The sequence below is a fragment of the Thermothelomyces thermophilus genome, chromosome 2 (assembly GCF_000226095.1).
Source record: "Thermothelomyces thermophilus ATCC 42464 chromosome 2, complete sequence".
Classification (NCBI taxonomy): Eukaryota; Fungi; Ascomycota; class Sordariomycetes; order Sordariales; family Chaetomiaceae; genus Thermothelomyces; species Thermothelomyces thermophilus.
Genome location: NC_016473.1, coordinates 4,227,618 through 4,241,384, shown reverse-complemented (window position 1 = coordinate 4,241,384; position 13,767 = coordinate 4,227,618). Strand labels below are relative to the sequence as shown.

General features: G+C 55.1%; 4 protein-coding genes across 4 annotated transcripts; 2 read left to right on the top strand and 2 right to left on the bottom strand.

Annotated features, from left to right (window-relative positions):
• The first annotated feature begins 421 nt into the window (after positions 1 to 421).
• MYCTH_2302246 (uncharacterized protein) lies at positions 422 to 1,347 on the top strand. The gene is made up of 6 exons (XM_003662047.1): positions 422 to 596; positions 668 to 724; positions 795 to 833; positions 906 to 933; positions 1,011 to 1,074; positions 1,136 to 1,347. The coding sequence occupies exons 1-6, from the start codon at positions 572 to 574 to the stop codon at positions 1,178 to 1,180; spliced, it is 258 nt and encodes an 85-aa protein (XP_003662095.1). The 5' UTR covers positions 422 to 571; the 3' UTR covers positions 1,181 to 1,347.
• A 431-nt stretch (positions 1,348 to 1,778) lies between these two features.
• On the bottom strand, positions 1,779 to 2,345 carry MYCTH_2302244 (uncharacterized protein). Its single transcript, XM_003662046.1, has 2 exons — positions 2,137 to 2,345; positions 1,779 to 2,041 (listed from the first exon to the last, which is right to left on the bottom strand). Exons 1-2 carry the CDS (start codon positions 2,243 to 2,245, stop codon positions 1,800 to 1,802), a joined length of 351 nt encoding a protein of 116 aa, XP_003662094.1. The 5' UTR covers positions 2,246 to 2,345; the 3' UTR covers positions 1,779 to 1,799.
• A 1,773-nt stretch (positions 2,346 to 4,118) lies between these two features.
• Positions 4,119 to 6,678, bottom strand: MYCTH_2302243 (uncharacterized protein). The gene is made up of 2 exons (XM_003662045.1): positions 4,532 to 6,678; positions 4,119 to 4,435 (listed from the first exon to the last, which is right to left on the bottom strand). Exons 1-2 carry the CDS (start codon positions 6,590 to 6,592, stop codon positions 4,259 to 4,261), a joined length of 2,238 nt encoding a protein of 745 aa, XP_003662093.1. The 5' UTR covers positions 6,593 to 6,678; the 3' UTR covers positions 4,119 to 4,258.
• A 1,184-nt stretch (positions 6,679 to 7,862) lies between these two features.
• On the top strand, positions 7,863 to 12,127 carry MYCTH_2302240 (uncharacterized protein). The gene is made up of 4 exons (XM_003662044.1): positions 7,863 to 8,277; positions 8,333 to 9,318; positions 9,372 to 10,380; positions 10,432 to 12,127. The coding sequence occupies exons 1-4, from the start codon at positions 8,133 to 8,135 to the stop codon at positions 11,964 to 11,966; spliced, it is 3,675 nt and encodes a 1,224-aa protein (XP_003662092.1). The 5' UTR covers positions 7,863 to 8,132; the 3' UTR covers positions 11,967 to 12,127.
• Positions 12,128 to 13,767: the final 1,640 nt, after the last annotated feature.

Genomic DNA, 13,767 nt, shown 5'->3' with positions numbered 1-13,767 from the left:
TATCGAGGACAAATATCGACGGCGAGAGCGCCAACACCCAAGCCTGATCCTGTAAAACGATGACCGAACAGTCACACTGCTGAACGAGCGGGCGGCGCCATGACTGCGCAATGTCATGGCGCGGAAAACAAGGTTATTCAACCGTGAGCCCAACCGGATTGGGAGGCGACGAGCTGCAGAGCGCAGGCAGACGCGTTTACGGGCGCGAGATGGCCCTTACCTTGTCGCGTTGGCCCACTTGGTGCAGAAACGTGCCTCAGGTTGTTCCTGCTTGTGGCTGCGTAACGGCAAAGAGGACTTGTATGTACGAATATGCTAGTATTGTAATTGCCCAGCTATGGTATGCACATATCGCGACATTCGCAGAGGTTAGCAAGCGCCACGTATCGGCGTGTACGGTAATTACGATATCTTTCTTACGCCATCTGTGCCCGCGAAACATTGGAGACCTCTCTCGCCACTGGATGCACTGCAGCTTACGGAGTACTAGTAGCTCAGCCAGAGCTCCAGAACAGGCCCGTGAAATTCACCAGGAGCCGCTGAACAGGAACGCAACGCCCATCCGACAACCATGGCTTCTCAGCTGCTCCCTCTAGGTTTGTGGCAATGGGTCTCAAGAAATTTACTCTGCTGAGACGGATTTTTCAGCAGCTAATACGCTAGCCAGAACTCATCGACAAATGCGTCGGGTCCCGCATCTGGGTCATCATGAAGGGTGACAAAGGTGAGCGAGCCCAGGCGTGCCCCTCGGAACCGCCCCGAGAGACCATGCTGACCTTTCCATCCGCTTTTAGAGTTTGCCGGCACACTGGTAGGCTTTGACGACTACGTCAGTATGTTTAACCCCTCCTCCCTTTCTTGAGTACGCCCTCGGAGCCCATGCAGACCTTCTGACGCCTCTTCAGACATGGTCCTGGAAGACGTCACCGAGTTGTAAGTTGCCCCGAAAACAACCTCTCGACGCTTTGGCTTTCTTTTCGCTTCCCGTGCGGGCTGCTAACTTTCACCAGTGACTACTCGGGCAACCACACGAAGCTGAAAAAGATCTTGCTGAACGGGAACAACATTTGCATGGTGAGTTTAAATAACGTGAAGGGCAGAAGGGAGAAATCTGAGGAAGCTTACGGGACGGTAGTTGATCCCAGGAGGTGAAGGGCCGACGGGTATAGCCGCGTCATGAGGAGGGAGCGATGGATTTACGGATGGGTGGGTGTATGGGTCTGAAATTGATGAGACCACCTAAGAGGTAGAGGGGGGTTGATCACGGACGTAGCCGATCGAGTCCGGTTTAATTGGGAAGAAACCATACCCGAAACCCACGTCAGCCTGGGTCACCGAGATGGGGTACGATATCAATTTACCTCCATGAACTAAGGAGTGCGAAAGCGCTGGATGAAGTTCCTCTTCCCTTCCTACCAACCTCGCTATCGCCTATGAAAGTACGCCTGCAAAGCCTCCCATGCAGCAGTCCGTCCGGGCAGGACACGCGCTCACAGCCATCCGAGCAAGAAATCCTACCACACCATTATGCCCCGGGAAACATGGCTCTGCAAATGTAAAACAGCAGTTGCCGAGCAGGCATTTTGAAGAAATCCCGTCCCAGAAAGCAAAAAAAGGTAGCTAACCCGAGAACGCCCCAGAAACCACCCAACGCCGTTTCCCAAACGCCTCCCACAGGCGAGATCTTCCAAGGTTTTCCGTAGAGACGAAAAAGAAGGAATCAGACCGTTATGCGTCTTTCCCCGCCCCGGCCCCCACTCCCCCCCCCCCCCCCCCCTTCCTCCTTCTACTCATCTTAACTAGAACCCATTCTGACCCGCGCCTCCGGCACCTGAGGGCCCGCCGAACGAAGGGCCGCCGCCAGCGCCGTTCTCGCCCTGGTCCGCGTACTGGCGGAGCGCAAGCTCCTTCTGGAACTCGCGACCGAGCTGGCCGTACATGGCGACCAGCTGCTTGCACACGGTCACGAGGGCCTCGCGAGGCGTGATGGTGCCATCCGTCTGTACGCGTATGAGGACCTCGGGCACGTTGGGGTGGCCGACTGGGTTGGGTTGTCCGTGGTCAGCAGGGAGAATAATGTGTTTTCCTTCTTCCTTTTTTCTTGGATAGGAAAGTTTCCGAGAAATAGCGACTTACTCTTGTAGCCCGCCATCATGACGTGGGGTGCCATCTTGAGGTAGGCGCTGAGCAGGTTGCCCAGGGTATGGTCCTCCTTGAGCAAGATGAAGTCGGAGCAGTTGGACATTCCTAGCGCACACGGTCAGATGGCGACGGCGATGCTAGGAACCGAAACGGGTGCTAAAACCTACCAGTCACCACCTTCTCGGTGATTTTCTTCTCGCCTTCCTGGAGGACGAACAGCTCGAATCTGCGACGGATTCCCAGTCAGAGTCTAGCCTTGTTGCATTAAACATGCTGCAGTGAAGAATCCAACCCATGCTGGACGTTATCCTCGTGTCGAAAGTTGACGGAAGCCATTTTGATGATCGGTCCAGTTCTCTTCTTGTAGTGGAGGGCAGTAGTTCAGGGCTGTAAATCTCCTCGGTGTTTTCCAAAGAAAAGGTCGGAAGCCCAAGTTTGACGAGAAGTAGGAAAGGGAACCCATCAGTTGCCGGCCAACCTTTGTGGGCATTCCGGGGATGGCGGCTTTCAAGAACAACCACGAGGCAACAACCCGGCCAGCATGAGCCGCACGAGCCGCATATCGTGGCCCCGGGATTGACTCGCGTTTTGAAAGATGCAAACTTCTGGGCATCTTGTGCTCTGCCCGAGAAAATCCCACAGAACGATGACCGAACAAGCCCAAGTCTCTTCCTTCATCCTCGTCCACCTCCTCTCACTTGAAAGCATGCCGGACGTCTGTGACAGAGAATTCGGCAATGCCGAGGTTTCCACGAACTTTGGATGCCAGACCACCTTCATAAACCAAACCCCCTCTTTCCCAATCATTCAGTCCCCTTCACATTCGCGATTGACTAGCCTAGGGAACACCAGGAGGAGACAGGAAACAGAAACAGAAAAGTGACCCACCTATCCGGAGCGTTCATGGCGACCACTTGTGACCAAGAAAGAAAAAAAAGTTATACAAAATCTTAATACCTGGGAATGTGTGTAAAGAGGTAGCAAATTGAGAACACGCGATGCAAAAGACTGAGCACGGCTGGGCAAGGCGGATAGGCAAAGCGATACAAGATGGACCAGGATGCGTTGAGAAAGTTCACAGATGCGCTGCAAGGCCCCAGAGCAGAGGTTGAGAAACTGAAATGGTCCGTGCACGGCATCAGCAGTGGCGATGGATTGATTGAATGGGGGGAACAGCCCCTAACTGAGGTACACTAAGCAGTTACCCAGCGACCATGAGAGTTTGGAATGAAAGAGAAACGAAGCATTAGAGGTTAAGCAATAGAGTAGAAAAATAAAAGAAAAAAATATGTGTACTGACAATGCTATGTGAACGAAAGGAAAAGAGATAACGAAAAGAACAGCGACAAGGACTTGGCTAGAGCCAAGCACTCACAGCAAGAAAAGTAAACATAAAAAACGTTCAATAAGCGGACTCCTCGTGTACACCAAAAGTTTCAACCTCCAGCTCATTGCACGGGAGCTTCCCGCATTGAGTATCCCCGCACCCACCCAGTACGCTACAGAGAGCAAAGGGCGTGGACAGAGGAAGAGGGGAGCCGGGAGTTGGTGCTGTAATCATTCTATATGAATTGCCGCTGCGGGCCGGCGCGGCTATGTCTTGCTTCGTCACCTGGCTCATCACCTGAACGGCAAGCAACTGTACCAGGCGGAGCTAGCATGCCTCGTCGGGAGATAGGCGACATAACAATGACGCCCCTCTCCCCCACTGTATTTCTCGTCTGTGAATCTACCGCTGCCATCCCCGGCAAGTGCCTCGTCTGCTCTCGTCGATCTGGTCCGTCCGTCTCTCTGTCTGTCTGTGTCCTCGCTCTACCGCTCAGTCCCTGCCCATGATAACCATGTCACTCTAGCCATCACATCTACAAAGGAAAAGAAAATCTCATCCCTGACAAGTAAGTCCACCAGCCAAGGCTAGCCTCAAGACCACAACTGCCAATGCAACGAACGCCAGTAAGTGCCATGCTCAAAATGACTCCCTCTCTCACAGTCGCAATAACACACAAGGAGAAAGAGAAGGGGGGAAAGAGAAAGAAGAAAAAAAAAAAGGGAAAGTAGGGAACCCAACCATGTGGGTGTGTGCGCAGTGTCCTACCACCACCGCGCATCATCCCCTTCACAATCCCCTGGTGTCACAGTGGCTGGGCAGCCCACCGCCGCCAGAGTCGCTTGCCCAGCTCATTACCGTCAAGCTGGTGGTGTAGGCCATGGCGACGAAGCCAAAGATGCACAGGAGGATGTCGGACCACCGCCGGAGAGCCGTCTTGGCCACCGCCTTGTAGTGCAGCATGGGCTGTATCGACAACACAGGTCAGTACGGGCCACCCCCCGGCAGGAAGTATCTTCTTGAAGAAGAGATTTGCAGCAGCAGAGAAGTATGCTAACTCACCGGATAGATGTACACAAGCGGGATGCAGGCAAAGTTGCCGACGAGCGCCACAAACTTGTCCAGGTTATCCGCGCCGCCCCATGCGATCAGCGCACACAGCGCCACCACAAAGAAGCGGAAGACGTTCTTCTGCCACTTGATGTAGGGGTTGTACTTGCCGCTCTTGGTGAAGAGCGCGTTCTCCGTGATGCGGATGGCCGGGAAGATCTGCAGCGGGGTCGACAGCAGGATGGCGAGCGAGTAGAGGAACTGGACGCCGTTGACGAGCTTGTCGTCCTGGGGCAGGTTGAGCAGCACGACCGTCTCAGTCTTGGAGCCGTAAGCCGCGTACGAGACAGCCCCCATGACGGTGAAGAGCGTCGTGATGATGACCATGACGGCGAACATGACCTTGGGGAACTTTTGCGGCTGCCGCATCGACTCTTGGATCGGAATGATCAGGCCGATGCCCTCAAAGGTGAAGATGGCCGTGCCGATGAAGAGGGTCCAATCCTTCTGGTTGAACAGGATGATGTCCGCGAGCCCCTGCGTGTTGAGCGTGAGGACGTCGTAGTAAAACAGATAGGCGAGGCCGATGACGATGAAGGCGTCGGCGACCAGGGCGGTGAAGCCCAGCTTTCCGATATCGCGGAGGAGCGAGAAGGGCAAGAACACCACCATCTGCATGATGATGAGCCAGCTGATGGGAATCAGCGTCTTGCAATCGGTCACTGCGAGGATAAAGGCCCGCAGGTTCTCCGAGGTGAAGACGATGTAGGCGGCCACGAAGCCGAGCTGGCTGATGACGATGGACCCCAGAATCAGGTTCCTCATCCACTTGCCGTACAGGATGCCGCCGATGTCGCCGAACGAGCCCTCGATCTTTAGTCTCGTCGTGACGAGCAGGACGAAGCAGTAGTAACTCAGCGCCGCCACGAAGAGCAGCACCAGGTTGCTAAACAGCATGCCGCCGTTGAGGTATGCGCGGGGCAGGAACAAGACGCCGGTTCCGACAAAGGACTTGAGCAAGAGCAAGGCCGCGTTCATCGGGCTGTTCTGGCCACTGCCCCCACGGTGTTTCCTCCTCCTCTTGCGCCGCGACGGCGTCAGCAGCGCGCTTTCTTCCATGGGCTCCTCATCCGACCCTTCGTCGAAGCTATCACTCTCGCTTCCAGACGTGAAATACTCGCCGGGGTTCAGGACCTCGTCGTCTTCCTCAAGCTCTTCGCCGGCAAAATGGCCGTACAGGCTCAAGAACTCGAGGAAGCTGTTCGTGAATAGCTGTGGAGGCTTCTGGGGGCGGCTACTTCCCGAACCATGCTCAGCCTCGTCCGGATCCCTGGCGGCCCTGCGGATGAAATTGCGGCGGAAGCCTCCTGGAACCTTGATGTTGTTGATATCCAGCTCCTCGCTTTCCGGTTCCGGCCTGGTATGGCTAAAGCTCTTGCTGCGTTGCAACCTGTTCCGCTGGACCAAGTCTTCTGTCCACTTGTAGATCGGTCTCGTGATGTCGCCGCCTTGCAGTTTCAGACTTGAGAACTCGTCGTCATCGAGGCCGGAATGCGAGACACCGGCAAAATTCTTTCCCTTGGACCCATCGCTGGTCCTCTTCGACCCTCCTTCCGATGCCCCGTCGCCTGGCTGGACCAGGTGCCTCTTGATTATCTCCGGGTCCTCGTACGGGCCATTCCATTGTCTCCTCCCATCAAACGAACCGTAATTTGTCGGGGTCCTCGAGGCTGGAGCATTGACGGCTGCCAGAGCGGGGGAAGCTGACCGGATGGGCGGCGTGCCAAACCGCGGTGGTGATGTGCCAATGGAGTTTGACAAGGCAGCGGCGAGGGCTGACACCCCGGGGCCAGCGACGTGGGAGCCGGGACCGGGAAGAGGGGTCAAGTCGCCGGAGCTGGTCTCGTCGCTGGCTGGGCATTGTGGGCGCGAGCCGGGGGATGACCCAAGGGCGACCGGGGAAGCGAGGCGAGCGATGGACTCGGCGCGATCGTAGGACCGACCGCGAAAGGAGCCGGGCGACGTGCCCAGCTGTTGTGTGGGTCGTTGCGAGTTCTTGATAGACTCTGGCATGATTTCTGGGGTGGTCTATAACCGCTCTGGTGTGCCTCTACCCGCAACAATCCGGCGTTGACGTCGACACGTATCGAGTACGGAGTAGTGGTCGGGGGCCCAGGGCTGAGAACGGACCCGACACCACAACTCCGAGTGGGTCAGATAGCGGCGGTCGCACCGATAAGGCAATTCAAGGTTGGGGTATGGGAGGGCAAGGCAGCGAAGAGCAAAAGAAAATGACTCCCAAGATGGCTTTTATGGGTGCTGTACGAAGTGCAATTGAGGGCGGCCGAATACTGAGCAACAGAGAGGCTAAAGGAAGGAAAAAGGCTGTTATTGCTGTCAGCGCGAACACCCAACTTTTTTAGTTTGCCCGTGACTGGCCTGCTGCAAGACAAGCGTGCACGAGGCCGGATCGGGGCGGATGGGGGGTCGACCGGTTGGGAAAACGCATCCATGTGGTTGGGTGGCCTGCTGACACAGCAGATGACCGCGTTGGGGCTACGGGGGCGCCGGGCCCCGCACACTGAAAGGTTGATACACACCCCCACAGGCACTCCCAGGGAGGACCCTGACGAATTGGAGACCACAGCAGAACGACATTGGAGATCGGGAACGCCCCAGTCAGTCAACAGCAAAATATCAATAGTCTTATCTTTGATAAGCTCAAAACATTCTGCAAATCGTCAGATCTCAGAACCTTGCCTTGCTCGAGATCCTTGTATAGCTGTTTTTGCTTTTACTTCAAGGTCTCCGGAGCATCCCGCACGTATTTAGTTACTGTACTGTAATCCGTACATACATACGGTACCTCGGCCAGTTGCCAAGACCCAGAAAGAAGCCCGACCGCAGCCGAATGGAGATCGTGCCTGCCGCTAGCGGTCTGGCAACACTAGGTTTGCCTGCCTGGAGAATCAATCCTGCCAAATGACGTCGACTGCCACCCATCAAACACTGGCACATACCATGAAAGTGCGACTTCAGACGACGCGAGAAAATTCGAATTTCGCCTCTCTTCTTTTGTCGTCTCAGGTTGTCAACGGTGCAAAATAGCGAGGCCCTTCCCTGTTTCGATAAGCGGATACCTCCGGAGGTTCGGACCCCTGTGTTTTACTGGCCAACCAACTGTGGCCAACAACATGAAGACCACTCACGGCCTAGCCATCTTGCATGCTTCTTAGCACAACCCTCTGCTACATCACACTAGGCTTCCCCTCTTTGTGGGGTGGGCGATCTACGCTAAAGTCTTCCCAGGGTTATACCAAGGTAGCTACAGTGGAGCAGTTGCATGGAAGAGGTCTTGGTGCCGCCTTTGACGTTGAAATCCGAGGCGCTGAAGAGCGGTCACAACACGATCTGCGGAGGGCAAGAGAAGCGGCCCATCACGGTTTCACCCACTCGTCTTTCTCATATTTTTTTTTTAATTTTTGTCCTTTTTTGTTTATAGAATTGTGATGCAGCTGTCCATCTTCCTTATGGTTTGTTTATAGCGAGCAGTCGAAACGCTCTTCGCTCGGGACTCGTTTCGCATCCCAAGGCACGACAGCGAGCCGCCAACATGGAGCACGAATCTCACGGCAAGAGACACAAGCTGGGGATGGTGTCCGGTGTTTACATCCCCGTATGTCTCAACATCCTCAGCATTCTCATGTTCTTGAGATTCGGTTTGATCCTCGGCCAGGTCGGGCTGCTTGGCATGCTGGGTAAGCTCTTCTAGCTCCGTCAGTCCCTAGACCGTCACTGACCTCCCTTTGCTAGCTCTCATGCTCATCGCATACACTGTTGACTTTGTCACGACCCTCTCGCTCTCGGCCATCGCCTCAAACGGAGAAGTGAAAGGAGGCGGGGCTTATTACTTGATTTCAAGGTCCTTGGGTCCTGAGTTCGGAGGTTCCATCGGCATCCTGTTCTACCTGGCACAGGTCCTGAACACAGCGCTCAATGTCGTGGGTTTGATAGACTGCTTCAAGCTCAATCTCGGCGATGCTATGCCTGAAGGGTATTGGTGGGATTACCTCTTCGGCACGCTGGCTCTGATGGTGTGCACTGGCCTTTGTCTTGCCGGGAGCGCCATCTTTTCGAAGGCAAGCAACGCTCTGCTAGTTGTCTTGACCGTCTCTACTCTCAGCATACCGCTCTCGGCACTGCTGCGGCCGCCATTCAGTGATCCAGACAAGGGGGTTGAGTTTACGGGAGCTAGCCTGGCGACGCTAAGATCCAACCTGCTGCCTCACTCGGGCGGCACCGAGTACAGGGGGTTCGAGACCTTCCGAGACCTCTTTGGCATTTTGTTCCCCGCAACGTCGGGCATCTTTGCCGGTGCGTCCATGTCGGGAGACCTGCGGAACCCAAGCAAAGCCATCCCGGTTGGCACACTTTGGGCCATGCTCTCAACCCTTATTGTCTACTTGCTCGTCATTCTTGCCTTGGCGTCTAGCACAGCCCATGCTTCGTTTCTCCTCAACGCAAACATCATACAGGACACAAACATATGGCCTCCGGTCATCTTCGCCGGAGAAGTCGCCACGACTTTCTTTTCTGCCCTCATGGGTGTCATCGGGTCCGCCAAGCTCATGCAGGCTCTCGCTCGGGACAAACTCTTTCCAGGCCTGTCAGCCCTTGGAAAGGGCACAAAGAAGGCGGATGAGCCGATTCTCGCCATCTTTCTCACCTACGTTGCTGCACAAATAGCTATGTTCGCCAATCTGAATCAAATTGCCACGCTGATATCGATGGGATACCAGGTAAGAGTCTCGGCAGGCCCTTTGGCGGACACCCATGTACTGACAGTCATGAGATGACTTTCTTCGTTATGAACCTTGCTTGTTTCCTGCTCAAGATTGGATCCGCTCCCAACTTTCGCCCGGGGTTCAAGTTCTTCAGCTGGCAGACAGCCCTCATTGGCAGCCTGCTCTCAGCTGCGGCAATGTTCTTCATCGACGAGACGTACGCCACGACCGCTGTCTGCCTCTTGGTCTTCCTCTTTCTCCTCATCCACTACCTGAGTCCGCCAAAGCATTGGGGCGATGTGTCCCAAAACCTAATTTACCACCAAGTGAGGAAGTACCTCTTGCGCCTGAAGCCGGAGCACATCAAGTTTTGGAGGCCACAAATTATCCTCCTTATCAATAACCCCAGGAGACAAACCCGGCTTATACAGTTCTGCAACTCCCTGAAGAAGGGTGCCCTGTACATTCTGGGACACGTCATTGTCACCGACGATTTCGCGGCGGGCGTTGCCGAGGCGAAGTTACAGCAAGCCGCTTGGACCAACTACATCTCCGAGTACTCGAGGATCAAGGCGTTTGTCCAGCTGACCATGTCCCCTACCATAACATGGGGAGTGAGGAGCCTTGTACTCTCGGCCGGCCTGGGGGGCATGCGCCCTAACATCGCCGTCATGGGCTTTTACAACATGGACGAGCTGCGCCGCTCTCGGCCATCATCGCAGATTCCCGAAGCACCCGTTCCGCCTGTCTCGTCTCAACAGGAAGCGTCCAATACGGAACCGAAAGTCAGGAGGAGACGCAGAGGCGACACCTCCTCCCGCATCCTAGAAGGGGCATTGCCTACCGACGCTATCAGAAACGAAGAAATGATGTCGGTAACCAGCTACATGACGATTCTTGAAGACCTGGCCCTGCGATACCGCTTGAACGTCGCTATCGGCAAGGGCTTTGAGTCTTTGGAAACGCCGCGTCGTGACGGTAGCAACACGAAGAAATACATCGATCTCTGGCCTATTCAAATGTCTGCAGCAATCACGGCGGAAGGGAAGAGCGTACTCACTACAAATTTTGATACATGTGAGTCCTCGTTGGGCGGCGAGTGTCTTGCCCATGGCTGACCATGAGCAGACACATTGATCCTTCAGTTGGGATACATCCTTCATACTGTTCCAACGTGGAAGAAAGCCTACAGTTTACGAGTTATTGTGTTTGTCGAGTACAAGAGCGAAGTCGAAGAAGAACGAGGCCGAGTCAAGGCATTGCTAGAGAAGCTAAGGATTGACGCTGAGGTTTTGGTGTTTTACCTAGCCTCCGGGAACCTCACGACTTACGAAACAATCATCCACGGACGCTTTACGAATCCGGAGACAGAGAACCTTGTGAATACTTGTTTAAAGAGGGAAGCGTGGTGGAATGACCTTCGGGTCTATCGTGGCAGTCGCTCGGTGACTGCCAGCGAGAATACGGAATTCGCCTCAATAGCTCAGGTCATGGGAACGGCATCCGGCAGGACAAGTCTATGCACTACGCACAGTGTCCCTTTAGAATCGCGAGAGAGGCGCCATAGTCTGGCGCAGCTTTCCGATTTGCCGAGGAAACCGTCAATGTCCCAGCTGGTCAAATGGGGCGTGAACATGGGCATCCATACCCAAAATTTACCCTTCAGCGTTCTCGACAGTTCAGACTCGGACCTTGATGACGACAGCGACTCAGACAGCGACTCTTCCGACACTGATGCGCACTTCACCGATATTGAAAGCATTCCCAGGGCAGGTGATGCGGACAGGCAGCCGCTTTTGGCCAGACTTCGCCGGCGGAGGAGCTTCGCTGATGTGCTTGCTCGTGCAAAGAGCAGTAGGAAGGAGCGTAAGCTGAAACGAGCACGATCGCCAGTTAAAGGATCCTATGGCACTATCTCTGATCAGCTCACTGGTAGTGACGGGGGATCGGAAGCATCAAGACAGCGAATAGGCGGACCACTGGCTTCGCAGACGCCCCGAGGAATTCTCAAATCAGAACGGCCGGCTCTGTCAAGGCATAGTTCTTCGGCTCCAAGGTTCTCTAGTAACTTGGTTCCCCAGACGACCATCACAAACGAAGATGGTGCCGGACCAAGGATCATGTTTGCCGAAGTGGAAACTCGCACGGAACGGCCAAGTCTCTCTCGGCAGTCGTCATATGGACGGAGTGGGGGCACAGAAAGAAGCTCCGGCGCAACAACTCCTGTCGACAAGAAGGTCTCATTTGCCGAAACAACGTCAGGGACCAAGTCCCCTGCGAGGTCACGACGTAGCTCGATTTCACGAGGGTCCGACAGCGGCGGGGATGCCTCGGTCGACATTCCCGGGCTTCTAGCTTCCTACCAACAACTGTCGGCGGGCGACGACAACAAGACGGGCTCGAGCTATTCGACCCAAGACCTGTCGTTATCCTTCAACGACCTTCCTGGCCGGGCTCAGCATCTGATTCTCAACGAGCTCATGCGTCAGAACAGCAGCGACACGGCCGTGATGCTGACCACGCTACCCATTCCACAGGAGAACACGTGCCAGAGCGAGGAGGAGAGCCTGGCGTACTTGTCTGACGTTGAGGTGCTTTGTAATGGGCTGCCTCCTGTTTTGCTAGTCTTGAGTAACCACATAACTGTCACTGTAAGTCTTTGAGGCTGGCAGTTAGGGACTGAAAGGTTCGTCTGGCATCAGATGCCGCCACCCCCATCCCCACGTCAATTCTCGGGTGACAAATTCGAAGTGCTTGGAAACAAAGAAACAGCCATGTTGTCAACAATGAAATCTAGGTGTGATCAGGCTGCTTCTTGGTTGAAGGGTTTCGGTGATGGAATGCCTCAGTACAAAGCGGCAGGCTAGCATGTTCTTCTTTATTCTTAGTAGAAGCACTCTGATACCCGACATTCCTCAACGCACCATGGCATCACCACTCACTCTTTTATGAGCATGTTCCATCGACAGGATTTCCAATTAGGTGATGGCGACACCGCCACTCACTGTGAAGCGTCCGAGCAAGAGGCTTTCAAGAAAACTTCGCAATATTGGTCGGCTCAGGCGCAGGAACAACGAAATAATGAAGGAAGAATTTGAAATCATTCACACTCCGGATCGGCCGACGCGGCTCATTACGCCCATCGAGGCTCCCACTGAAGAAGAGTGCGGCAAGGAGATTGCGAGGTGGCAGCGTGCTTTGGCCAAGTGCCGTAACTACTGTTTCGAAACGGACTGCTACGGAAGAACAGAGATGGTAGGTCAGCGTTCACCGTGACATCCCCCCCTTGGGAGACTGAAGGACGTGATATGGGAGCCACCAGCAGGGTACGGCGTGCAAGACCTGGATCTGACAAACCTGAACCTCTTCAGGATAGAACAGCCGGGGTGGTCCGAAGCGAAGACATTGGCGGATACGGCCAGCGCCAGCATGCCATAAGACCGCTGTTTGGTAGCGATATGGGACGGGGAGGGAATTGCCAGAATGTAATAGCGCAACGAAGCCGGCCCCTGGAACCCAGCAGCCAGAGAGAGGCCGGGGCCGCCGGAAGAGAGATCATGACACAGCAGACTTCCCAACTGGCACCGATGTCGTCACGTAGCGTTTTCAGGACAGATCATGCTGTAGCAACTACATCGCCCACCCCAGCCCCTTTATTCTTCGGCACGGCTCAGTCACTGCCATCCACGAGCGAACCTCCGAGCATCAGCCGGACTTCAGCAGCCGTTCTAGGGGAGAACTTTAACCCAGGACCACGATATACCGGAGGTAAGCACTTCCAGGTGAGGAAGAAGAATGAGAAAGAAGATGGTGAAGATGGTGTTGACATGGAGCACGTAGTGTGCATGGAGATATACCACCGTGGGTTCTGCCCCTTTTGCCGCAGGATGTTTGACCACGACTCTTTACCGCTGAACTGTCCATACATAGACTGCAAAGCAGACCTACGACTCTGTCGGAAGTGCCCCAACCGGAGCGATGCCCCGAGAGCGCCTCCCAGGCTCGCCCAAAGAGGGTTTCTTGACACCACTTTTGTCTCCAACGACAGGGTCGTGGTCGGGGAGGCAAGTCGGGAGCTCAGCCGCTGGCGAAGCATTCCACAACTCACAGTCGAGGCTCCCACTCCTACTGACGAGCAACGGCAACCGGCGAGACCCCGTGCTGCCTCCCCTTCTCCCCCTGGGTCTCAACCGCGGCCTAAGTCCCCATCCCCACCCAGCACCAGTCGCATAATCCGGCCATCATCCTTGGGAGACAACGAGGCGGATGAGATCAAGCCTCCGTCGTCCACGTCCAAGCGGTTCGTGGATTTGGAGAAGCCCCTCCCATCAGCTCCAACGGCACCTTCGCGCCCAGAAAGGCGGGGGAATCCGGCATCACCTCCCTCAGCCCGGCAACAGCCCACCGCACTCTCCTCCTCCATCGCAGAGCGCCACCGACAGCTCTACAAGCAACGCCATTACC